General features: G+C 44.4%; 1 protein-coding gene across 4 annotated transcripts in view; it reads right to left on the bottom strand.

Moving 5' to 3' along the window:
- Positions 1 to 515: 515 nt before the first annotated feature.
- The window catches only part of hspa12a (heat shock protein 12A), a 55,424-nt gene continuing 28,920 nt past the window's right edge, over positions 516 to 27,019 (bottom strand). Inside the window, exons 5-13 of one of the 4 annotated variants that reach the window (XM_031300403.2) lie at positions 26,741 to 26,845; positions 26,230 to 26,346; positions 18,915 to 19,086; positions 18,758 to 18,772; positions 13,333 to 13,419; positions 9,120 to 9,224; positions 8,771 to 9,029; positions 2,373 to 2,476; positions 516 to 1,313 (exon numbers count right to left, since the gene is read on the bottom strand). In XM_031300403.2, coding sequence (XP_031156263.1) covers positions 682 to 1,313; positions 2,373 to 2,476; positions 8,771 to 9,029; positions 9,120 to 9,224; positions 13,333 to 13,419; positions 18,758 to 18,772; positions 18,915 to 19,086; positions 26,230 to 26,346; positions 26,741 to 26,845 — 1,596 coding nt within the window. In that variant the 3' untranslated portion in view covers positions 516 to 681. Of the gene's footprint in view, positions 1,314 to 2,372; positions 2,477 to 8,770; positions 9,030 to 9,119; positions 9,225 to 13,332; positions 13,423 to 18,757; positions 18,773 to 18,914; positions 19,087 to 26,229; positions 26,347 to 26,740; positions 26,846 to 27,019 lie in introns of all 4 variants that reach the window. The other 3 variants (XM_036002854.1, XM_036002855.1, XM_031300405.2) reach the window with 3 other exon arrangements.

The raw sequence follows: 27,019 nt of genomic DNA on the forward strand, positions 1-27,019 counted from the left end.
AGCATCAGCCTCAGCATCAGCCTCAGCATCAGCCTCAGCATCAGCATCAGCATCAGCCTCAGCCTCAGCATCAGCCTCAGCATCAGCCTCAGCATCAGCATCAGCATCAGCCTCAGCCTCAGCATCAGCATCAGCCTCAGCATTAGCATCAGCCTCAGCATCAGCCTCAGCATCAGCATCAGCTTCAGCCTCAGCCTCAGCCTCAGCCTCAGCCTCAGCATCAGCCTCAGCATTAGCATCAGCCTCAGCCTCAGCGTGGGGTGTGTATGCTATGGTTTGTTATGAGTGTGTCAACACTATGGAGCTCCGCAGCAAACAGATTACAAGGACGGCGTGAGGCGACGGACCTTAAACAAACTGAACTCAACCAGACTGTCTTTTTTCTTTTTCTTTTTCTTTCCTAACATGAATTCTACAGTTGAACAGTCAGCCCGGGTTTAAGGAGAAGTTTAACACTGATTCCAACCGTCTACCACCCACACTTCAACACAGTGACGGAGCCTTGAGATTCATTATCATAAACCATTTTCCAGTAAACCTCCCCAGCTTGCTGTGTGTGTGTGTGTGTGTGTGTGTGTGTGTGTGTGTGTGTGTGTGTGCGCGCGTGCATGGATGTATTTGTATGTTAACATTTTTCCAACAATTTTGGAACATTAGCTCTCTCGCTCTCTCGCTCTCTTCTCAGTGGCTTAGGAAGTCAATGCTAGCTTTAACGGTGCGTCCGGTGGACACATCCACTGCCATGGCCCGGATCTCTGTGTCACCAAACTGCATGAGCGTCTGGATCTCGCGGCGCGGCGCTGCGCTTTCCGTTCCGCTTACATCCAAGCGAAGTGTCCCACACTTCCTGACGCCTGGCTCGCTGATGAAGCCCGCCTTCTCCTTCTCGGAGCAGTAGACATGGATGACGATGACCTGCTGAGAGGGCTTGGCCGGCGTGTAGCTCCGCTTCACCATCTCACCCAGCGCCACCGACTGGTCGGCGGCGATGAAGGTGTCAAAGACGTCGGTGCACCAGCGCGTGCCGTCCTTCACCAGCAGCTTCTCCGGCGGGTGCTTGCCGTCCACAAAGCGGTTGAGGACGCCCACCCCGTATGTGAGGGGCGCGCGGCGGACTTTAATGATGCTGGGGTCCAGGCCGAACAGCACAGCGCCCTTTAGGATAGTGAGGCCAACGTCGTGGGGGATGATGATGCGGCTGCGGCCCTGGAGCATGTCCTGGACGGCGTGCTGCAGCAGGGGGGACTCAGCAAAACCTCCCACCAGGAACAGGAACTTAATGTCGCTCACCTCTGGCTTCTCAAACAGCTCCGCTGTAGGACAAAAACAGAATCTCAACTGATGGTTACAGGAAGGACAACTTATACTGTGAGTGACTATTCGTGATGTATTTAGGTTAATGTTAATGGATGTGCCCTGATGTCAATTTTATGTGTAACAGTTACATGTAACCCCAGCACCAGGTTGCACCAGCTATGTGTAAGTATAAACGTAGACTAGTTTGAACATAAGTTCTAACTTAGATCGGAGTTTACGCGCTACTAGTCTCACATTGCCAGACCTTCCTCCGCAGCACTGTGGAGGAGGGTCTGGCTAGTCCACACAGCATTCCTGGATGGGAGAAAAACGTGCTCTGGTTTATTGGCATTTCTTTAAACCAATCACAATCGTCTTGGGTGGTGCTAAGCGCCGGACGGAGCCACGGTGCCTCTGCTAAATAGTCTCAGGAAGGAACTTGTTTTGGTGGAACATGTGTACGTTCAAAAGTAGTTTTAGTCTTGCAACAGAAAACTCAGATTGGACAGTTTAGAACGCCAACACAAAGAAAAAGGAAGGTAATGGACATCTGGCCGAAATGAGGGACATCTGGCAGAATTTCCGGCGGCACCGGAGCAATCCCTGAAATGTAACGTCGTCGATATAGACCCTCTACTCTAAGAATCAAGGTTTGTATCGAATCGTGGGTCAAAAATCGTGATATGAACCGAATTGTGGGTTTGGTGTATCGTTACAACCCTAGTGTTTATGCATGCACGTGTGTCTGTGTGTGTGTGTGTGTGTGTGTGTGTGTGTGTGCGACTGTGTGTGTGTGTGTGTGTGTGTGTGTGTGCGACTGTGCGTGCATACGTATGTTTATGCATGCACGTGTGTGTGTGTGTGTGCGACTGTGCATGCGTACGTACGTTTATGCATGCACGTGTGTGTGTGTGTGTGTGTGTGTGTGTGTGCGCGACTGTGTGTGTGCGCGACTGTGTGTGTGTGCAATTGTGCGTGTGTACGTAAGTGTATGCATGCGTGTGTGTGTTTGCGTGTGTGTGTGTGTGTGTGTGTGCGTGCATGTACATGTGTGCGAGTGTTGACATGTAGCTTACTGAGATGTTGGATGATGTGGTCTATGGTGGACTTGAACAGAGAATTCATAGCATCTGGACTCATCCTCAGCATCCCCTGAGACGACCATTTAACAAAGTCCACACTAGGAGGGGACGTGAGAGAAAATGAATGAGTATAAAGGGCTGGGTGATATGATCAGAAGCCATATTACAATATTAATGACAACAATTTCATGTATCAATATCTCACAATATGACAAGGGTTTGCCAAATCATATATCAAATTAAAATCTGTAACAGTTGCATATGTGTAACGCCAGACTGACGCGGCCCTCAACTGTATTATGAATGGAACCGCGTAAATGTCTGCACAACCGGTACAAGTCCACAGCTGTCCGTGTGCGCAGAAAGTAAGTCCGAGCATTTGGGAATCTATGCAGCCCGGACAGATCAATCAGCAAATATTTAAAAGAGGCGTTCTTTAAAATGAAGCATGATTGTGAAACTGTAGCATTTTAAATGCATTCATAAAGTGTTTTTGGTGGATAGATTGAAAGAAAAGTGTATTTTCAGATCAGTCATTGTGTTCCCCAGCTTGAAAACAGGAAGCTGAAACTAGAGACAGCCTGGGCTCTGTATGCTGTCACAGATGTTTCTATTCCCCTCATTCCTGTCTCTTGAGGCCTACAAGCAATCATTAATCCTGAAAGAATCAATAGTATCTGCTGTGATCATGTGCGTGTGATTCATGTACAGTATGTGCACATGGGAGTGTGATGTTAATGTCGGCCCCTCCCAATTTTCTTCAGCACAATGAGACAGACTGAGCACTTCCAGTTAGGTGTCAGAGGAGCCTTTGGCGCACTGAGGGCTCCAGTTTCAGCCATATAAATATCTTTTAATGTCCCTCCCTGTGGGATTATGAAAATCCACACAGACATGAGACAGGGCCATTAAAATCTAGACTCCACGCTGGTCCCTGGTCGTTATAGTACTCTAATGGCTTCAAGTGAAAAGTTACATCACCATTTATATCTTCTCTGTCTAACACTGAGTGCTAATGCTGTGTTCTTTTATCAAGTCTGGAGGTTAAGAATTGTTTTTTTTAATAATAAGTGAATTATTACCACATCTGGATTGACTATGCTACACTCTACGTGATGATTAAAGTTATAGCATTTACACACCTTTCCATTTTATTTTTTTATTTTTATTTTTTACCATTTGAAACAAGTCTGTTCAAGCTTCCTGTCAACTTTGCTTTCTACAATTATCCATAAACATAATGTCACCCACCATGTGTCATCAGACTACCACTGGGAACAGCCTCTGGTAGTGCCTTTGTCAGTAGTATGAGTCAGCACACTGATGGAAACCCATTCCTCTAAAGCAGTTGCATGTTTCTAGAAAAAGTGGTGTTCATGTATCCATGTATTAATATTATCATTAAATAAAACTTTATAAGCTACTATAATGTGGTGGAAAGATGAAGTATGTGATTAAACTGTTTCCCAAGCTCACATTTCACCAATTCCAAGTGTTCAATTATGTACAAACATTATTTTGTTCAAAAATACAATTTGCCTCTCCTGGAACCATCACCTTATCGTGGTGGAGAGGTTTGTGTGTCCCTATGAACCTGAGGGCTGTGTTGTCTGGAGCTTTGTGCTCCTGGTAGGGTATCCCAAGGCAAAGTGGTCTCAGGGGAGGGGCCAGACAAAGAATGGTTCAAAAACCCTATGAAAAAACGAGGTAGAGATGGAGTGACCCTGCTCGGAGGAAGCCCGGGGCCCCCGTCTGGAGCCAGGCCCAGATGGAGGGCCCGTCAGCGAGCGCCTGGTGGCCGGGTTTGCCACGGAGCCCGGCCGGGCACAGCCCGAAATAGCTACGTGGCATCTATCTCTCCAACCCATGGGCCCACCACCTGTGGGAGGAACCGCTGGGGTCGGGTGCGCTGCCACATGGGTGGCAGTGAAGGTCAGGGGCCTCGACGGACCAGACCCGGGCGGCAGACGCTGGCTCTGGGGACGTGGAACGTCACCTCTCTGTGGGGGAAGGAGCCGGAACTTGTGCGGGAGGTGGAGCGCTACCAGTTGGATCTGGTGGGGCTTACCTCTACGCACAGTCTCGGTTCTGGAACCATACTCATGGATAGGGGTTGGACTCTTTTCTTCTCCGGAGTTGCCCAGGGTGTGAGGCGCCGGGCAGGTGTGGGGATACTCACAAGCCCCCAGCTGAGCGCCGCTACGTTGGAGTTTACCCCGATGGACGAGAGGGTCGCCTCCCTACGTCTGCGGGTTGTGGGGGGGAAAACTCTGACTGTTGTTTGTGCGTATGCACCAAACAAGAGCTCGGAGTATTCGGCCTTCTTGGAGACCTTGAATGGAGTCCTGTATGGGGCTCCAGTAGGGGACTCCATAGTTCTGCTGGGGGACTTCAACGCGCACGTGGGAAATGATGGAGACACATGGAGAGGCGTGATTGGGAGGAACGGCCTCCCTGATCTAAACCAGAGTGGTTGTTTGTTGTTGGACTTCTGTGCTAGTCATGGATTGTCTATAACGAACACCATGTTCGAACATAGGGATGCTCATAAGTGTACTTGGTACCAGAGCACCCTAGGCCAAAGGTCAATGATCGATTTTATAATCGTTTCATCTGATCTGAGGCCGTATGTTTTGGACACTCGGGTGAAGAGAGGGGCAGAGCTGTCAACTGATGACCATCTGGTGGTGAGTTGGGTCAGAGGGTGGGGGAAGACTCTGGACAGACCTGGTAAGCCCAAACGGGTAGTGCGGGTAAATTGGGAACGTCTGGAGGAGGCCCCTGTCCGACAGACTTTCAACTCACACCTCCGGCGGAGCTTTTCGTGCATCCCTGTGGAGGCTGGGGGCATTGAACCCGAGTGGACAATGTTCAAAGTTTCCATTGCTGAAGCTGCGGCGGGGAGCTGTGGTCTTAGGGTCTTAGGTGCCTCAAGGGGCGGTAACCCACGAACACCGTGGTGGACACCGGTGGTCAGGGAAGCTGTCCGACTGAAGAAGGAGTCTTTCCGGGATATGTTATCCCAGAGGACTCCGGAGGCAGTTGCAAGGTACCGAAGGGCCCGAAGGGCTGCAGCCTCTGCCGTGAAAGAGGCAAAGCAGCGGGTGTGGGAGAAGTTCGGAGAAGACATGGAGAAGGACTTTCGGTCGGCACCAAGGTGCTTCTGGAAAACCGTTCGCCACCTCAGGAGGGGAAAGCGGGGAACTATCCAAGCTGTGTACAGTAAGGATGGGACGCTGTTGACCTCAACTGAGGAGGTAATAGGGCGGTGGAAGGAGCACTTTGAGGAACTCCTAAATCCGACTAATACGCCCTCTATGGTAGAGGCAGAGCTGGAGGATGATGGGGGATTGTCGTCAATTTCCCTGGTGGAAGTTGCTGAGGTAGTTAAACAACTCCACAGTGGCAAAGCCCCAGGGATTGATGAGATCCATCCAGAAATGCTTAAAGCTCTGGGTGTGGAGGGGTTGTCTTGGTTGACACGCCTCTTCAACATTGCGTGGAAGTCGGGGACGGTGCCTAAGGAGTGGCAGACCGGGGTGGTGGTTCCCCTTTTCAAAAAGGGGGACCAGAGGGTGTGTGCCAATTACAGGGGTATCACACTTCTCAGCCTCCCTGGTAAAGTCTACTCCAAGGTGCTGGAAAGGAGGGTTCGGTCGATAGTCGAACCTCAGGTTGAAGAGGAACAATGCGGATTCCGTCCTGGTCGTGGAACAACGGACCAGATCTTTACTCTCGCAAGGATCCTGGAGGGAGCCTGGGAGTATGCCCAACCGGTCTACATGTGCTTTGTGGATCTGGAGAAGGCGTATGACCGGGTCCCCTGGGAGATACTGTGGGAGGTGCTGCGGGAGTATGGGGTGAGGGGGTCCCTTCTCAGGGCCATCCAATCTCTGTACGACCAAAGCGAGAGCTGTGTCCGGGTTCTCGGCAGTAAGTCGGACTCGTTTCAGGTGAGAGTTGGCCTCCGCCAGGGCTGCGCTTTGTCACCAATCCTGTTTGTAGTATTTATGGACAGGATATCGAGGCGTAGTCGGGGTGGAGAGGGGTTGCAGTTTGATGAGCTGGGGATCTCATCGCTGCTTTTTGCGGATGATGTGGTCCTGATGACATCGTCGGCCTGTGACCTTCAGCACTCACTGGATCGGTTCGCAGCCGAGTGTGAAGCGGCTGGGATGAGGATCAGCACCTCTAAATCTGAGGCCATGGTTCTCAGCAGGAAACCGATGGGGTGCCTTCTCCAGGTAGGGAATGAGTCTTTACCCCAAGTGAAGGAGTTCAAGTACCTTGGGGTATTGTTCGCGAGTGAGGGGACAATGGAGCGGGAGATTGGTCGGAGAATCGGCGCAGCGGGTGCGGTATTACACTCAATGTATCGCACCGTTGTGACGAAAAGAGAGCTGAGCCAGAAGGCAAAGCTCTCAATCTACCGGTCAGTTTTCGTTCCTACCCTCACCTATGGTCATGAAGGCTGGGTCATGACCGAAAGAACGAGATCCAGGGTACAAGCGGCCGAAATGGGTTTCCTCAGGAGGGTGGCTGGCGTCTCCCTTAGAGATAGGGTGAGAAGCTCAGTCATCCGTGAGGAGCTCGGAGTAGAGCCGCTGCTCCTTCGCGTCGAAAGGAGCCAGTTGAGGTGGTTCGGGCATCTGGTAAGGATGCCCCCTGGGCGCCTCCCTAGGGAGGTGTTCCAGGCACGTCCAACTGGGAGGAGGCCTCGGGGAAGACCCAGGACTAGGTGGAGAGATTATATCTCCAACCTGGCCTGGGAACGCCTCGGGATCCCCCAGTCGGAGCTGGTTAATGTGGCTCGGGAAAGGGAAGTTTGGGGTCCCCTGCTGGAGCTGCTACCCCCGCGACCCGTTACCGGATAAGCGGAAGAAGATGGATGGATGGAAAAATACAATTTGTATTTTGTGTTTGTATACTGTATATTTCACCCTTTGTGTACCACTAAAGACGTAAAAAGCTAATTCTTTTATTTAAGATTATTTTTTGTGGGTCTTTTTCCCTTTATTAGAAGGTGACAGTGGATAGACAGGAAAGGTGGGAGAGAGACGGGGGATGACACGCAGCAAGGGACTCAGCCTACATGGGTGAGCTTGAGGTCGCCCCACACATCCAGCTTCCTAATAACAAAATCCAACTGGTGGAAATGCAGTGAACATTGTTGTGCAAATGCGTTCCTATGTCCCATTCATTGTCTCAATGCGCTGTACGGCAGCCATGCAAATGCATCAATTAAGCTGCGGAGGAGAGTACCAACGTTAGGCCGGTTACAAACTGGCTGCGTGGCGTGAGCGTGTCAGCTGCGTGGCATGTCGGTTTATATTTCGGCTCCCATGGTAACAGGTTAGAGTGTGCACACTGCCTGCGTGACACGCACGTCTCAGGCACGGCTCGATGTTTATATGTCATTTTGACACGAATACATGTTGATGTTTGAAAATCTCTAGGTTTTGATATAAATGCAGATATAAATGTAATTAAAAAAAATCCATTTTCTAATATTGCACCTGTCAATACAGAACAAAATATTCTGTAGCTTATTTTGCCGTCAATACTGCCAACGTTGTCTTTGCTGTAATCAAATCAGTATATATTTATGTATAACATGGTATTTCATTTTATCAATGGGAAACATACATGTGTACAGACAAGGCTAGCAGCAGCAGCGCCGCATCAGACACGTTTCTGGTGGGTAGCTGCAGCTGATACGCAACAGAAACGCCACGCTCACGCCACGCAGCCAGTGTGTAGCCGGCCTTACTGTGATCGGTGCTGCTCCTGTCGAATAAAGGGTGGTTGAAATAAAGAATAGTGCATCTTTACAGTAATGGATAATCTATTCTCCATCTTATCTTCTACCTATCTACTCCTGTTCAGGGTATTACTAGTCTCACTTTGCCACCTGGACCTTCCTCCACAGCGCTGCAGAGGAAGGTCTGGATAGTCCACACAGCATTCCTGGATGGGAGAAAAACGTGCTCTGGTTTACTGGCATTTACTTTAAACCAATCACAACCTTCTTGGGCGGAGCTAAGCACCGGACAGAGCCACGGTGCCTCTGCTAAATAGCCTCAGGAAGGAACTTGTTTTGGTGGAACATGTGTTCAATAGTAGTTTTAGTCGTGCAACAGAAAACTCAGATTGGACAGATAGTCTAGCTAGCTGTCTGGATTTACCCTGCAGAGATCTGAGGAGCAGTTAACCATAGTCCTCAGAAATCCACCAGAGGTTAGAACACCAACACAAAGAAACAGGAACATCCGGTTGAATTTCCAGCGCCACCTGAACAATTCCGCAAATGAAATGACGTCAATATAGACTAGGGTATTATAGACACACCTTCCAGGGAGAAGATTGCTCCCTGGTTTTCTGTAAGTACTCACTTGCTTTTGCGCAGGGCGTGTTCCACGCTGTGGCCCCTGAACTTCTTGTAGTAGTCAATGAAGGAGAAGGGCAGGTTAATGTTGAGGGGGTTGCTTCTGTCAGGGGCTGCTGCCCTCTTTCGAGACTCAAACGCAATCATCAGGTCCACCCAGGCGGCTGGCCTCTTGATCTTAAATTGGTCGATGAAATCCTGGCCAAAGATCCTACACAGCAGCTTCTCAAATTCATAGTCAATGCCGATAGAGCCATAGGGACCACCTGGGGAAAGAGGGAATTGTGAATCAAATAAAAACAGGATGAAACCTCAGCTGCCTGAAGCAGAGAGACATGATGTTAAGCCCTGTGTACCTGAGGCCTTGTAGAGCTCTTTTAGATGTCCCTCTGGAAGACGGATCTGATGGACAGTCAGGTCCACTGTTCCCCCGCCACAGTCCACCACCACATATCGGTCACCTGCACAGAGAATACACACACATGGAACATGGTGTGCAGTAATTCCATTTGTTAGGACAGAATTAGGCGAAACTGTATTTGAATATTATGCTCCATATAAATGGAATAACCTGCAGATTCTAATGAAATTGAACAGCCTGATTCCATTTAATCACTTTAAATTTCTTCTTTATGAGTCCATGTATCCTGACTCTACATGTGCACTTTGGGTTGTTAAACATTCTGTAATTGTTTGATGTGTGTACTGTGTATTGCAACTGTATATTATATATTAATTACTATGTTCAGTAATTTTTACATGTATTGCAATTTTATATGGCATGTAATCGGGGCATCATGGGAAATGGGAGCTTGCTCTCAGTTGGCCCTCCCTGAATAAATAAAGGTGATGTCTAACAGCATCCTTCCTGGCAGGACTCATTGCTCAGACATGCAGCCACTGCTTCTCTACCACAACTCTGCTGCTTTTAAGAACATTCTCAAGGGAGGTTCAACGTGACTCTGATCCAGGCCACAGAGAGTACTGCTGACCTACATTTCTGTAGCTGCATTATCAGGTGATGAAAGACGAGAAAGTGGATGAGGTAAAGAGAGGGACTCAGGATTGGCTTTGCCACAGTTTGACACATCAGTTTGGAAATCAGATGATTTACAAAGTGAAACACATTTAAGGTCACATTTTAAGCATTGCTTTATTACTACATGTCATAGACCTTAATGTGGGTGTGCACCTCAAGGTGGGTAGCTCTACTTATGCCATTCACTGCGCTGCTACAACTATTATTTCTAATCATAGTTCTTATATTTATTGTTACGATAAGTGCCATGGCGCATCATGCCAACTGCTATAATCATTATGAGTCATATTTCTCTATATCTGTATCAGTGTCTCTGTGTCCCAACCGGCAGCGGGAGATGGCCGCCCACCAAGAGCCTGGGGCTGTCTGAGGTTTCTGTCTGTTTGTCTTCTTAACAAGATGACTTAATGGGGGCGGCCTCTAGCTCACCAAGTAAGAGCGTTCACCCCATGTTGGCTGAGTCCTGCAACGGCCCGGGTTCGAATCCGACCTGGGGCCCTTTGCTGCGTGTCATCCCCCATCTCTCTCCCCCTTTCACATCTATCCACTGTCACTAAATAAAGGGAAAAGCTTTAAAAAAGATGACTTAATGGGTTCATCTGGCTGACATTCAAATGTTGCAACAGTTTACAACCCATGTCATTGATGTATACTGTATATATTTGATTATTACATGTCCAGGTACATAAGGACTTAAAGGCCAACTTAGGTGTATTGTAATTTAAGTCTGGCCATCATTGAGTTATGAAAACATTGGACGTTGTACAAGTTCATGTAGGAGCATGATGACATCACTACAGTGAAGTCAGACAATCAGACAGGTGGTAAACAAACCAACAAGTTATCCAGATGATGTACATGTGAAATAGGGCTGCACGATAAGAGAAAAATATGCGATATGCAATAACGTTGTTGAATATGGCCATGAAGATATTACTTGCGATAAATACACAGATATTAAAGAGTTCTCAGTTCTGCTGCTTTCAGTATTCTTCTAAAATACAACAAACTGCTTGTTGAATTTAAAACTAATGAAAGGAAATCATTTCCAACATTCTTTTACTGAACAAATTGATCATTGAATTAAACATGAAAGGCAGCACTAACAAAAGAATGACAGTTACATTTTAAAGAGCAGTTTTCTGCTGAGATTTTCTTTCAACTAACACAAAAGAATCTTGGAGTGTCTTTCACGATATGTCGCAGCCTTTCGCAAAATGTGTATTGCGCCAGTTGATATCGCGATGACGATAAAGAAAAGATACAGTATTTTGTGCAGCCCTTATGTGAAATGGTGCCTTTAATCCTCGATTGCAGAGAAAAACTGTGTGCACAATTTAGGTAAGTACAGTAAGTCTAAGGTGAACCAGGACGCCAGTCTGTAAATCGTGATGGATGTGTACAGACAACCCGTTCTCACTCCCAACTCGTAAAATACGGACGCATAGTCATTGGCTCTCAGCGTCAGATACGACGCAAAATTCACCCTTGAGCGTGTGTGAGAACTCACCGGGCAGAGCAGCAGCTACGCGGCGCTTGAAGATGACGTAGTATTAATGGCAGTTACACACCAACCAGACGGCCGACCGTTGGCAGAAAAGCCAGTGTGACTGATCAGTCTCCCCCGAGTTGGTCAAAAAAAGTTCCTCAGAACACACCAAAGCGACGAGACGTAATACGTCTCCATAACAGCAGGCGACACTAATCTGTATTGTCTGCCAAAAATGAAAACCGGCAGCTGATTGGACGAACGCGTCACGTGGGTCTGGTTTCTCTGGAAATTCACAGCCAGACTGTCATGGCGGCTTGTTCAGAATACGATCTCATATTGGACTAAAATAGTTCACCGAAACGTGTTTCTGAAAACATTTTAAGCGAGAAATAGGCCGTGCAGTTGCTGAATCTGTCTTCATTTCAGATCAACAAAGGTCAGTTTAAAAGATTTTTGTCCGATTTTGAGAGACTCTAGTCACGCTCATCCTGCTCGCCATTTCCGGGTGAGTCCCGACTGCCCTGTCTCCGACTGAACATGTCAGGTCGGCCAGAATGAAGGCCGACGGCTCCTCGGACTGACGACGGCACGGAACGCACCGAATAGACTCGAGTCACCGACCTCGCCAGACTGTCCAACGGCCGAATATCGGCCCGGTGTGTAGCTGCCTTAAGAGAAATAACCGTAGAGAGTAGTATGAAAGCACGAAAATCCATGTAGGGAGATTGGGGTGGGCTGGGTCGAACAACACAGGACTTTCACCCAGGAGACCAGGGCTCATGTCCCGCGTTTCACGTTTCCTAAACCCAACTGTCCCGTTCTTCTTTTCCTAAACCCAACTGTCCCGTTCTTCTTTTCCTAAACCCAACTGTCCCGTTGTTCTTTTCCTAAACCCAACTGCCGCGTTCTTGTCCCGCGTGTCATGTAAACATACCTTTTATAAGCCCACCCACCATCTTTTCCTAAACCTAACTGCATCAAAAGTGACGCCAATAGTCCAGAGCCAGCACGTTTAGATAAAGCGTGTTTAGATATGACACTAAAGGAGACTTTTAGCGCCAATAACAACACCAAAGATACCTGACCAAGCGTCCATATTTTACGCGATGGGAGTGAGAATGACAATGTGTTGGTACAGACAGTTTGCGTAATACTTTTACTTTTACTTATCGACCTTTGTTTTCTCTTCCAAGTAAGTCCAACTAACCTGGGAGTTTGTTTATAACCTCTCTGAGCGTCGGCCTGCCGGTGTTTCTTCACCTGTCTAACCTATGACACCGCCCTGTTCCGAGTACAATGTCATCCTACCTCACAGAACCAATGACAAGTACTATTAAAATAAAATCCAAGTTGTAATAAACCTTAGTTTTCCTTCCAGGACTTTAGAACTAAACTGAAGAAGTGGGAAGTAAAGTACAGACATACATGGCTGTACGTGGAGTGTACTGGAACAAATTACAGCACGTTTTTAAAATCAACTCACTTGTGCCTTTTGGACAATTTAGAAATCTGGTTTTAAACTTGCAAACTTCTACTTGTACCTGCTGTACATAATTGTACTTTCTTTTGTATCTGTATTGTCCTAATTTATTTATCAAATTTTAGTTATCAATTTTTCAATCCAAATGTTTCAAAGTTGTATTGTCTTTTTATCTTTCTTATGATGGTGTATTCTTTTCTGTGTTGTTGTTTTGTTACTGTGTAATTACTCGATGTCGTTGTAAACGAGGGCCGCCCCTCAATGATCTTTCGAGTTTAAATAAAGGTTGAATGAATGAATGTAAGCTAAGCTAAATGGAACAACTTTTGGTGCAACTAAAATGGTTATCATACAATGAAATAAAATTGAACAATATAATGAAAAAAAGATAAAAATGTACAGGTCTCCAGACAGTTCCCCAAAAAAAACAACATGCTTTATTTCTACCAAAATCTCTAGAGTTAGTACCTAATGTGGCAGATTGGCAGCATAGGAAAGAGCAAGAGGAAGAGGGACAGGAAAGCATAACAGATGAGTAAAAGAAGAGAGAGACTCTACCTTCTTCCAGCTCCGACCAAAGCTCCCCTATGACATTTTCCACCAAAAAGGTGCGGCTCTGCCGGTTGCGCCGAACATGCTCCTTTGCTGCTTGTTAACAGAGAGAGAATGTTCTGGTGAGTGGGATGAAGCCGTGAAGCTCTGCTGTGTGGCTCATATACAGTACAGTGGTGTGTGTGAGGCAAGCAGCAAGCTGAGATGCACATGGATCCACGCTGTGAGCAAGTCAGATTCAGAGTTTAATCATTTATTCTGTCTATGATGCAAATATTTTTTAAGAAAAGCTGCATTTAAATGAGAAATAGATCATTTGCCTGTTCAACACATATATATTCCAGTATAGAGATGCAGTGGAAGCCTCTAGGACAGGGGCGTCAAACTCAGTTTCACTACGGGCCAGACTGGAAAATGAGAATCACATCAAGGGCCAGACATGTTTAGTTTATTGAAATGCTTTTGTTTTAGAGAAAAAGTCAAATATGTTGACCGTATTATTGCATGTCTCATTAAGCTATCTCACTTACAATTTGGGTCACATGAAGCCCCCCCAAAAAGTCAGCAATAAAGTTCCTAAGTCATCATGGAAAAAAAGCGACAAAAACGTTGAAAAAAACACCAAAAATGGTGGAAAAGCAACAAAGTTGTCTAAAAAAGGGTCAAAAACTGTTGGAAAAAAACCTGCCTAAAGCATCGAAAATCAATCGAAAAAGAGCCAAAAACGTCAGCAAAGGAAGCAAAAGCGTCAAAAAAAAGGAAAATTTGACAAAACCTAGGTGGGCCAGAATTTATTGTGAACCTAAATTGAGATCTAAATCTGACAGGGGCCAGGTTTGGCCCGCGGGCCTTGAGTTTGACACATGTCATCTAGGACTATCTGTCACACCAATCATGTTGCTCACAGTGTTAACATGCAGTGAAGGGGACGTGTGACTCCATCAAGACCCCCACCCCCCTCCATGAAATAAAAGGAAATAAATATTCTGTATAAGTGATCCAAAGTTGAATTTATCCAACATCAACCTCCCAGGTTCATGATTCTACATTCATGCTCCATTGAAGATAAAATACATAAAGGAGTTTAACAAGCAAACATGTTTCTGCCACAGTGGTTTTGATTAAATGAACATTTTCTAAAACAAATATCTAAACATTTGTGCAAGCATTCATTGTGTTTTAACGTATATCTAAGAACCCCAGTCTCCTACTACAGGCTACTGCAGCTGTAGCCCAGTGAAGCCATGGGCCCTGAGGTCAGCAGGAAGACCTGACAGGAGGAAATGTCAGCGGGACATTTCCTCCTACACACAGGAAACAATACACACAATGAAGGACAAGTCTTGTTAGCTTTGCAGAGGTCATGAGAGAGGTCTAGTGTTAACATTACGTCAGCCTAACATTCCAACAACATTGTTACCTCCCAAGACTGATTTACAATAGAGCAGTTTTATTACAAAATGTTCTGTGAAATCTGAATTTGGTGATATTCTAATAATAAAGTATGTCATTGCAAATCTATCACTATTTATTTATAACTGTAACTGTATAAGTCTTGTATGTTTCTTACACTGTTTAAAAAATATTCCTATTTTGTTTTTCTATAAGAAATGTTTGTTCTGTGCTAACAGGTTTTAGATTGTGAGTTATTTATAATGTGATAGTTAGCTGAGTGTGATTGTTAGTTTGATCTCTTGTTTATGGGAAATGTACGTGTGTGTGTATGTTTGAGGGTGTACACATGCATGTGTATGTATGTGGGCGTGGATAAGTGTATTGCATATTGATGTGATTTTTACATATATTCTTGTAATGGAATGTCTGCGATGTAATGGGTATGTATTGTGTGTCTAGTGTGAACCCCAGGAAGAGTAGCATCAGCTAATGGGAGTCCTTTTAACAACGATTAACAACAATAAAAAATTATATATCAAATATCAGCCAGGAAATTATTGTCTAATAGGAGACATTAAATGACAATGAGGTAGAGGATGCGTCAGTGGGAAGGCCCATTATGGGAAAGTCAAAAGGAAACTGCAGCAGTAGATTCCAAGTTGAATGTTCCTTTTGTTTTCCAGACAACAGCTAAAGACTTGAGCTGAAAAAAGGTATACTATCCTGATACATTATTAAAGGGTTACTTCAGGTTTTTTCAACCTGGACCCTATTTTCCCAGGTTTTGGTTTCTTGAATGCATGGGTTGGCATCCATGGCATCCAGGTTGAAAAATACTAATACTAAAGCTCAGACTGAAGGAATAACATCCTTTCCCAAACCTTAGGGTCAGATTTAAATCACGTCATAAAGTTTCAATTTAATTAGAAATTATTAAATTTGGTTAAAAATACATGGCTTTACATTGTAAGTAAATTGTGGCCTGATGTTGGTCCTACAAGAAAGGTCAGAGGTCACTAAGTCATTATACTGTATAAGTCATTATATTCAACCTCCTGGGGGCCATGGGTATCTATAGCAACAGTGTTTTATGGCAATCTGGCCTGTAGTTGTAGAGAAGTCTTGCCAAAGGGCAGCTAGGACAGAGAGACCAACCAGTCAACATCACCAATATTTAGATGCAAATAGGTCTGAGGTTCCCTTGGTTTTCTGTATTGAAATGTGACACTGGTGATTGTGGTGAAGTATTTGTATCAGTGATTACAGCAGAAATAGTATGTAGATTATACTGTAGCTCTGCTCTATACAATTCTTAAGTATTGATTTAAAAGACAACAGACAAACGGACAACAGAGCAAACAAAACAACAGTTACAAAGCCAGACCACAGCAATGACATCAACAGCAAATCAATCAAAGGACAAAGAGCAGAGACATGTGAGGATGACTATGTCTGAGATGTAACAAGGTGTCCAACATAAAGAGCCTTGTCAAACCTACATGTCTGTTCTCTGACATGCTCGGAGCCATAAGAGGGATGCGATACAATGTAAGAAAAAAGCTCTCTCAGCCCAGGGGACCAGGAATTAAAATGATTTGATCGGAGCAACCAGAGTCCTATGTTGTGTCTCAAATTGCGCACTTCTGTACTTACACTTACACTAACACTTCACATTGACGAAGTGTGGCCACCAGCAGTGCACTATGAGTACCCGGATGCTGCACTCAAAGCGGTCAAAATGTTAAGTCTGGATCGCTTGACACTACTCACACTCAACGGCCACCATCTTTGTTACGGAGCGGAAGCTAACAGGACCACCATTTTCAAACTTGTGAAAATGGTGGGCGAGGAAGCTGCAGCGGTTATTACACAAACTATACAAATGTAATATGCACACGTTTTTCTCGATATGTACCACTATACTGTCACCAGTTAGTGAGAAAACAAGCCGAGTGGGCGACAATAGGGGGCGGTAACGCTCCGCCCGGCTGCAATTTACCCTTAAACACAAGAAGAAGAAGAAGAAGAGTCATTTCTGGTCAGTGCATAATGGCCATGCGCAATTTGGGACAACACTACCCTGTCAAAATGTACGCACTGCACAAGTATGCACAGTGCACTACATGTAAGTGCACTTACGGAAGTATGCAAATTCAGACAGACTTCTAGTTCCTGGTTCCCAAAGGTCCCTGCTCTGGGGGTAGAACTTTCTGGTGGTCCTGGAACTATTGAGGTGGAGTTTGCAGTAACGATCATCACTGATTGGTCTAAGACAAACCCCGGTGCTGCTGTAAAACCACTGGTTGTCTCGATATTAGGATGCGACTAATCTAACGGCACTGTCATTTTTGATCCGTTATTGGACTATTTAGGGTTATCTGCTCAGCTCTTCAGATGTGGTGGAAATGAAAACAGGAATGTGCAAAAGTGAATTTTAGTTCCTGATTTAGTTCCATGGTGACTGGACAAAAAGGGGGCATATTTCTGGTACTAATTTGCAGCCTTGCAGAACGTTCTGAATCCCACAATCTATTGGAAATCACAAGTCCTATGAACTTGGAATCCCAAACAGACAGTCAACTGTTTGTTGTATTCCACCCTCTGGCTGATCAGATAATAAAAAGCCTCCTGTTTTTCCCTGCTTTTTGGTAAAGAGATCTACTCTACATCAGGCATGTGGTCAATGTCAGCACCCCCCCTGACTAAATTTAGCTTTATCTTGTGTTTTTTCTTTTACTGATCTGCAATCTGTAGTGTTTATTTATCATATGAAGATCAAAATCAACTGAACATCTAGTATTAAAGTTGTTACGGTCCCTGAAGGAGTAAAAGGATTTGTGGTTTTAAACCTAAAACTGCTAAGATATACAACCTTTTCTTCAATATTAATTGGTCAGACATGTTTCTCCACACAAGATGAATGTATCTCCCTCAACACAGGGGTCATTAGAGTGGTTAGTTGTGAACGTCTTAATACATCTATTGAGGCACACATGCCCGTCAGATTCACATAGAAGTGCTTTTCCAACGAAAACACCTTCATACACATTCATATCTGATGGAATAAAAAAGAAAGAATGAACAAATGGAAATATTAGATTAATAATAGAATAAGATTTTTTTAAATGGCTGTCTCTTTGGATAACAAAAACAGACCTATTGGACCTGGGTATAGCTTGTTTGCATGCAAGTGAATGATATAATGTGGCTGTCTTTACAGAGAAGATAAGAAGTTGGACTAAAAGGAACCCTGTAAATCCTTATTTTGGATTTTACATTTTGGTGTTGGTGATGGACAAAAACCCAATAAAAGTGAAAAATGTATTATTTTAAAAAAAGAAAGGAGAGGGTACTTGCTGTTGCTGCTTCACATTGCCAAAACTATGTGATATTAATGTACAGTGCAAGAATAATGACCAAAAAGTGACTAATGGATGGAATCTAGAAATGTCCTTCATGTAATATGGTTCATTAATAACCAGTTAATAAGCTAGAACTTGTTGAGGTAATACATTTCCAGTTCCAGTGTTAACCATTACCTATGATTGATAAACTGTACTAACATTCTCTTGTTGGTATACTTAATTATTGCATCATGAAGTTTCAATGTGGGTCAGTTTTAGAAATTTGCGGACATAGTTCATTTAAAGTGTAACCACTCATCTTTTATCAAACTAAAGCAAATTATGATGTTTAATGTTATCCAGTTTTTTACACTACTATAGTGGTACTGTATTTTAGGTCAATTGGTAGGCATTGCATTCATAGGTTTCTCCCAGCTTTCTAGTGATGACTGAAACTCAACACAGTTTCAAACATCAAGGGGGACCTGGGAGGACATTTGGGCCTATAATAAAGTCAGAAATGGGAATAATTCATGAATGAAGCTCCCATTAAAGGGGTTAAGGATAAGTGTAAGCTTTTATATAGGATGGAATCTTGGAAAAGAAGCAAAAGCAAGTTGAAATGTGATGGTTGGACCAAAATAAAAAGTCATGCATTCCCTGTCTAAATTTGAAAAAGAAAGCATGTTTACCATGACCGGGAGAAACTATGGAAGAAACAACATTCAACAGGAGAGAAAACGGTATGTTACTATGTCAGTACTAATGCTGCCAAAGAGAGAAACTGTATGAAAGCATCATGGTAGAGAACATTCAGCACCACATGGTGTCAGTGTTGATGGGATGTACCTTGGGTCATTCCGCCCCCCACGTTGTCAGTGGGGCTGTTGCCGTTCTGGGTGCTATGGGTGCCCAGGTCCACCATCTGGTGGAGGCGGAGCTTGCGGCAATAGATTGATGCTGCCTCTGGTTCTAAGGCGATGATCAGCTGCTCTGGGTTTTCACGGGACACCAGACCAGACTGCACAAGGGAAGAATACAGACAGGAAAAACACTTTTAACTTCCAAGATAAACTTTTGCTGTTTGCAACTTCTTTCTCGGGTATGAGTCATAATGGTGACATGTTTAAAATGCCTACTGTAGCAGCTATGGCTGAAGTTATATAGGCTCGTTTTGGACTTTTTGTGCCTGTTTCTACTGCAACCACAACACACACTAGTGTGTGAAAAAGTTCCTCCGGTCTGACGCAGTTTACATTCTATTGACAGTGCTTGTCGCCCCAAAAGTGCAAATAGTGCAAAACCCAGGATCATGACAATTTATGATTTTGTTTCAATTTCTTCATTTCATTATTGATGCAGTTTGTGTGAGGGGTGCAGGTCGATAACTTTATATCCAACTGTCACTTTGGAATTCATGCTACTATTTTTAGGCATAGAACCACCTGAACAGGGACAGTATAGGCATCAGATACACATATTGATGATTCATAAACATACAATGAAACAGTGTTGTTCATGTTGAATATAGCCCTCTGGATGGTGACATTGCTGCAGGACCTCAATAGTATCTGTGCTACACCATCGGTTACCTGGTCTGAATGTTCCTTAATGTGTGATGCATACTGGGACATGTAGGCAAAGTGGGACCAGCTCATTGACCCAACTTTCACATTTATATAATCTGGAGTAAGTGTTATATCTTTGATTATTATTATATCTAGGTTCTTGTTATTATATTACATTTTAGTTTAGGAATTTATTTTGGGAAATGATATACAGTAATCATGTCATTAACATGTTTATTTATGTCAAGGTAACTAGTAAGATTGTATCTGTATTTGTAGTGTAGTTGTATAGTTTAAAAAGTGCAATCAAGAATGTGTCACAAAGGTCACGGATGAATGCAAAACAGTAGCTATGATATAAAGCTGTTAATTCAGTGTTCTGATTAATAGGTGCTAGAGAAACATGAGGCCTGTTTCAGAACCACAGGCTCCTTGTTTTTCAACTTTGTTTCAGTTTCTCTTTTCTTTCATGGTTTATTCCTTTTAAAGTCCAAAGGAGCTGCAATGCTTTATCTGTTTAGGAAAGAGGGAAAAGGCAGAGAAGAAATGGTGACTGGTGTTAGGGGTGGATTAGTCTATATCAACAACGTTTCATTTCCGGGATTGTTCAGGTGCTGCCGGAGGTTCCTCATTTGGGCCAGATGTCCGTCCTCTTCCTCTGTCTTTGTGTTGGCGTTCTAACCTCTGGTGGATTTCTGCGGTAACTGCTCCTCAGATCTCTGCAGGGTAAATCCAGACAGCTAGCTAGACTATCTGTCCAATCTGAGTTTTCTGTTGCACGACTAAAACTACTTTTGAACGTACACATGTTCCACCAAAACAAGTTCCTTCCTGAGACTATTTAACAGAGGCACCGTGGCTCCGTCTGGCCCAAGACAATTGTGATTGGTTTAAAGAAATGCCAAATAAATCAGAGCACGTTTTTCTTCCATCCCAGAATGCTGTGTGGACTAGCCAGACCTTCCTCCGCAGCGCTGTGGAGGAAGGTCTGGCTATGCGAGACTAGTGCGGTATCAAAAGAACAAAGTGCAAGAGAAAGGGCTGTGGGTTGTGTCATGGCTGCAGGAGAGCTAACGGATGATGTGATCAGGGGAGTGGTTGCAGTGGGCTGCCCTTCACTCACTTTTTCCCTCCCTCTGTCCTCCATGAGCAGCCAATCAAACGATCCACATTGCCTGATGCTGAGTCACTGCAGACGCCCAGTTTTCCCTCTGCTCACTCTCTGTCTACCTCTGTGTTTTACTCACATCGTCTCTCTGTCAGCGCATCCCTTCATCCCTGCCTCCAGCCCCACCGCAGAACAGCTAAAAGCTCTCCTCCTTTTTCTCTGTTTCTACCCTCGTCTACATGCCCCTCCTTCCATCCTTCCTTCCTTCTTCTTTTAGCTTACACACCAGGCATGTGATCAGGACAAAAGGATGATATCATTAGGGAAGACAGCCGGGGAACAGGAATCTGAATCAGTCTGAAACTAGTGCTCAAAATCAGAATGGGTTAATGTGGTTTGAGATTCAAAAAGCAAAATTAAAAAGTTATTACAATACGAGTTTTACCTTTAAAAGTTTAAGATTTAGTACTTTTTAAATAATTTCTAGTTTAACATTTTGGGAAATGCACTTATTTGCTTTCTTTCCAAGAGTTAGATGAGAGGATTGACATCATTCTTATGTTATAATCAATATTTTTCCATTGTCAGTGGATCATAAACAAATGTATAATGTCAGGGTTTCCCCCAGAAAAGTTGTGAAGCCGCCCCACTGTAACTGTAGTTTAAAAAACACCTCAAATATACTGTACATAAAAATAAATCCCAGGGGCCACTAGGCTTGCAATACACTGGGGGAAACCTGAATTTGAACAGTGATGATCCCACAGAATTATCACCTTCAGTTGGGTAGGCAGTAGGCGGTACACTGTCTACTAAACAGCTGGTGAACATCGTGGAGCAGCTACATTGGTGGGGGCCAAAACAGAGCTGAAGGGAGAGTGAATTTTAGACATTTGCCAGGTGTCCACAAAAACTCCTGCAAATGAATGCTACTGTTGCTTTGAAGCTACTGGATGTTTAAATAGGTTATTGTTTGCTAACACAGTAGCCACATCAACCTATGAGGCCATGATATGTCAAATGTGTGTGTGTTCAGCTTGTTATTGATCAACATGTCATATCTTTACAGAAATGCTCAAATGTGTGGTTTTAGGACGAGTTACATGCTTTGTCTTGACGAACAATAGCTGACATAAAACACACACACACTGATTGTTCTGCCCCGCCCTGATGTGTTTCACCTGTTGTATCACCTGTCCCTTGTTTGCTCGTTGCCTCTTGTATTTAGTCTCTGTGTTTCCCTTGTCTGTTGTCAGGTCATTATTTCTGTTTCCTCGGTACTCCTGTTTCATGGATTCCTGTTTGGACTTCTACTTCGTTTTGGATTTATTTTGCCTGCTGTATTATGGACACCTTTTGTTTGTATTTTCATTAATTAAATCTTCAAGCCCTATTCTTCCTGCTGTCTCTGCACTTGGGTCCTACGTTCTCTGAAGCACGCAACAGTAGTAAGATCAGGTCTGAGTGATCGGATCAGAAGTGGACAGCACTAGGTAAAGGTGAACACACTCTCAGGACGCATTGAGATCAGATCGCAAAAACCACATTTGGAGGGGGTTTGAGCCGCATGTGTCCACATTCTAATAGCAGTGAGAACAGGAATGTATACTGTGTCCACATTAAAGAGCACCTACTCAATTGTAAACAGAACTAGTACTCATTCAAAGTATTTCTCATTTCACAAAAAACACGAGTGAGTTGTAAGTTTTGAATGTTATTATCATATACTGTTAGTGATGTGTTTTTGTTCCTGCGTGCTACCTGCTCCTATATCCCCGGCTGTCTCAAGTTCTCTGCAGCGCTGTTGATCGGAAAATAATGTTAATTATAGTTTTATAAATCGCCCCTGAATATAGAACTTCCTCCCGTTATGTTGTCTCCGTCTGTTAACTATAAAGGCCTTTTTAGAGTCGTGCGTCGAATCGACGGTGTACCCCCGCAGACCCCTCTGCGTCTACACTGGACCCTACGCCATAACCGGACACGCACCTCTCAAAAAATGTAACTACACGTCGTTCGGCCGTGGCTTGGTAGTGTTGCATTTCCCCCCCGACTCATTTCCTGGTTCTCCTTCTCCATAAACAACATGAGATCAAGGAGAGTTAACTTCTCCTGCTCCAGATTTCCCATCGTGGTCAGAAAGAACAGGGGAGACACTTAGTTTCTCTCAATGTGACTCTAGAGTCGCTACTCACTCTGAAGATAATCACCGTCACTCTCTCACTTCTCCCTCGCTCTATCACCCACTCCCCCCCCACACCAACGCACAAGTATAAACATCAGGCCACTGACGTAGGCTACGGAGAAAGCTCTGTGTGGAGCCTCCGCACAACCATAAAAAGTTGAGTCTTGAATTACCAGAGCTACAGCGCTGTCTGGAGTTGACAGTGAAATGTGTGGTCATCGCAGCGGCTGTTAAACGGTTTAATTTCTTATAATTTCTTCATAATAAACGTCCTCCGTTATTTTGGTATTTAAATGCTTTTATTATGAAGCCCCAAAATCCAGAAATGTTGGGTCTTCATCAGAGGTAACTTAGCACGACTCCTATAAGCGAACATGAAACGTAAAATAAAGCAGTTATAATAACTGAACTTCAAACCACAGAGATTCAATAAGAAGGTACAAATGTACTGAGAGCTGAACACACTGAAACTTTTAAAAACGTCTTTCTCTCCTGCACAGGTCCTGCCGCCCGTCAGTAGATCTCCTCATGTCGGCACCCTTTTATATAGGCTACACGCAGTCAGACTGTGGGCAGCGCTTTTTCATTTTTCACTTGATTTATGTGAAAGTAACAATTGACATTATAAACATTAACAACCAGCCTATATGCAAACTGAAATTATGTACTTGTTAATGTGCATATAGAGCGGGGAAGTGAGATCCGATCACAGGTGGTCACTCAGGACGCATGTGGTGACACATTCTACTGCCAGGTGGGAACACGGGTACCTAGAGATGTTCACTTGTGATCCGATCACTCAGATCCAATTTTCAAACCAGGTCGGAACAGCCTAACACACACACACGCACACGCACACACACACGCACACAAACACCCATCACAGCTGTCTCTCCTCTCTCCCCCTCCAGCTTCTTGCCTCTTTCTTCACTGCAGACAGCCACGCCCAGATGACCACATACACTAATGGTTTGAAGAGACTTGCACACACACGCACGCACACGCACACACACACACGCACGCACGCACGCACGCACTCACTCACACTTTTATAATTATCTGCTTGTAAGGAACCTCCATCAACAAGAGTGCAAGGATAAATGCAAAGTGACCAATCAGACAAGGGCAAAGTGATCCGACTAAAGCCTGGTTCACACGGCAGGATAATTAGGCCGATTTTAGCCCCGATTCCCCCCTTCTGACAATCTTAAGGATGCTCCGATTATGGTAAAATAATCTGATCAGATATTCCTGCCGTTTGTGGTGTGTTAAGACTGCTCTCGTCTGCTCGGAAGGACGTCGGGACCGCTCCCATCTCAAATCGGGGATATCCAACATGTTGGATTGTTTTAGCCCGATTTCTCCTCGTGTGTGGTGCCCCCCCGGGGACAAACGAGCATGCAGCCTGTGGACTGTGGCGTGTAGCCAATCAGAAAGCGAGGTGACGAGGCGGCGAGGAAAGCACCGGGAAACAAAATCAAAACAGCCGGCGGCACGGCGCACCAGAAAGTCCGGTGGACGTCGGAGATAAGTAGAGCGAGTATAGTCCATGATCGCGTTGTCTCCACTTCTTTGACCATCGCCTTTTCTTTTGATAACGTTTTTTTTTCGGTTAAAAACAAACTACAAACTATCGCCACTGCATCCTCTTCGTCCGCCATGATTGTTTACTCTGAAGTCACGTTTGATCTCGAGGGATTTTGCGAGATTTCCCGTCTGACCTGGGAATGCTCGGGAGTCAAATTGGTCGGTTCGTGTGTGATGTGTTGATTTTGCCGTGTGCTGCGCACCACACACTGTACGACCAAAACTGTTGGACTGTTTTTATTGCCGTGTGTGGGGTCTCTCAGGATTGGAAAATCGGCCGACAATTTTAAAATCGTCCCGTGTGAACCAGGCTTAAGCTGAATCAGTAGAGAAGCAGAAAGCTTCTGAGGCGATATCATTTCACAACTAACAGAACCTAACCTCTAATTGATCAGATTTTTAAACCACCAGTAAAAATCCTTTGATAGCCTACATTTCTATCTCCTGATGTTGATATGATATTGCAGGGCTACTATCACAGGATTTGAAATCTCCCTACTGTATATGAGTCCTCTGATTCCTTAACACAAAAATAATAACTACTGTATATCTCACTACCTGTCTCCCTGCTAATTGATATTTAGAGCCATTTATTCATTTTAAACCCTCTGTTAGCAGCTTATACTGAAGATTGAACACATCATATTGGAGTGCCACAAGGTTCTGTCCTGGGTCCACTGGGTCATCATATCACAGTATTAGTTTTCATTGATGTGCAGATGGAAGACAACTCTGTTCAGCTGCTGACCCAAAATGTTCTCAAATCAACAAAACAGAGATCCTAGTAATTGGTCTAAAAGAGTGAAGAGAGCCACCACCTACAATTTATTACACTATCTCAGCACATAATAGCGTAGGCAATAAAGCTGGCTGTTACCATGGACACTAATCTAACCTTCCTGCATCTAAGGATCATAACTGTAGTACATACCCAGAGATCATTTGAGTGATCACATCACCCCTCTTCTGAAGCCTCTGCACAGATTTAGGATACATTTAAATATTCTAATTACACTTGTACTATCAGAGAAAGCCTCCATTCACATTGTTTCAAATGTGTAACATACTGTCTGACTGCCTGGTATGCAAATTGTATAGAGGCCGACAAAAAAAGTCTCCAGAGAGTCATAAAAACGGGGGGAAATCACTGGAATCACCCTGCCCTCTCTGGAGGACACCTTCAGGACCCGTTGTCTTCACAGAGCTAACAACATCCTGGCAGATGAGACCCACCCCTGTCATCACCTGTTCTGTCTGTTACCCTCTGCGAGGCGCTACAGAGCACTCAAAGCTCGCCCCTCCAGACTGAAGGACAGATATTAACCAAGAGCCACTGAACTGAACAAAAATCAAACATTTCCCCACCTTGGTGTCATGAACTAGATGTGCAATAATACAACCCGTGCAATACTGTTTCCATGCTTTTAAAATGCGTATTCATATATATTTTTGTGTCACATACTGAATGAGAGCGAGGATTGATTAATGTGTGGCACTGCAGCAACCCTGAGCATCCACCTCTCTCTCTCTACAGTGAGAAGTTCTCACACAGACATAATTTAAGCTACCCATCATGTTAGACCCTGTCTTCAGCCATGGTTGAAATTTCCTTCAAGATATGAAATCAGTCATTAGCAAACGGTTGTGTTCAGACTAGAGATGCGAGCTGGAAACAAATGACAGGTGTACTAATGTGAATGAAGCTTCTTTGCCAACCTTATAGGCAGCTTCCCTCATGAACTGTTTTGCAGGCATTTTCCAGATGGCAGGAACAGTGATCACCCATCTCACATCATTGTTGTCAAATTCTCCGCCTGTCTGATCACTCAGCTCCTGCCGGAAGAAACGTGAATCACAACCAACAGGTTAGAAAAGTCATGGCAGCGTTAGTGTCACACTGTGGGCTCAGACCATTGGGGTGCAATTCATAAACAAGAATGACAGGATGTCAGGATTTCTCCTTATGTGTTTCCTTTACTACTCACCCCCTTTGTATGCATCACATGTTCCCTGAGATAGTCATTATGCCACAATATGCCAGATTAGCTAGGTATGAATACTAGCATTTAAAAAAAAGTAAATGGAATAAACTGAACATTGGCTTCAGGGTTCATGCTGGGATTGAGCACAAATTCTATAGAATGTGGATATAAAATTATCAAAATAAAAAATGCATTTTGTATGTAATACAACAGAAGATCCATGAGTGCTGACAGAGGTATGTTACCTTCAGTGCTTGCTCCTTAAAGAAGGCCAATGCATATGCAAAGATATCCAGAGCTTTCACTCGCTTCCCATTGGCTGCGTGGAGGTCTGTGTCGATGGACAGATTCTGATTGCGGGTAGAAGATGTTAAAGTTAGACTTGAAGGACATAAAATCGAAACACTACAGAATAAGAGTATGTAAACTCATTTATCATATGAAGAGGGGATATGAGGTCTGCAATGACTTTACAGCTACGTATCTTCTGTGTTCTACTGCTGATATGTGACATTGCACCAGAG

The sequence above is a fragment of the Sander lucioperca genome, chromosome 7 (assembly GCF_008315115.2).
Source record: "Sander lucioperca isolate FBNREF2018 chromosome 7, SLUC_FBN_1.2, whole genome shotgun sequence".
Lineage (NCBI taxonomy): Eukaryota > Metazoa > Chordata > Actinopteri > Perciformes > Percidae > Sander > Sander lucioperca.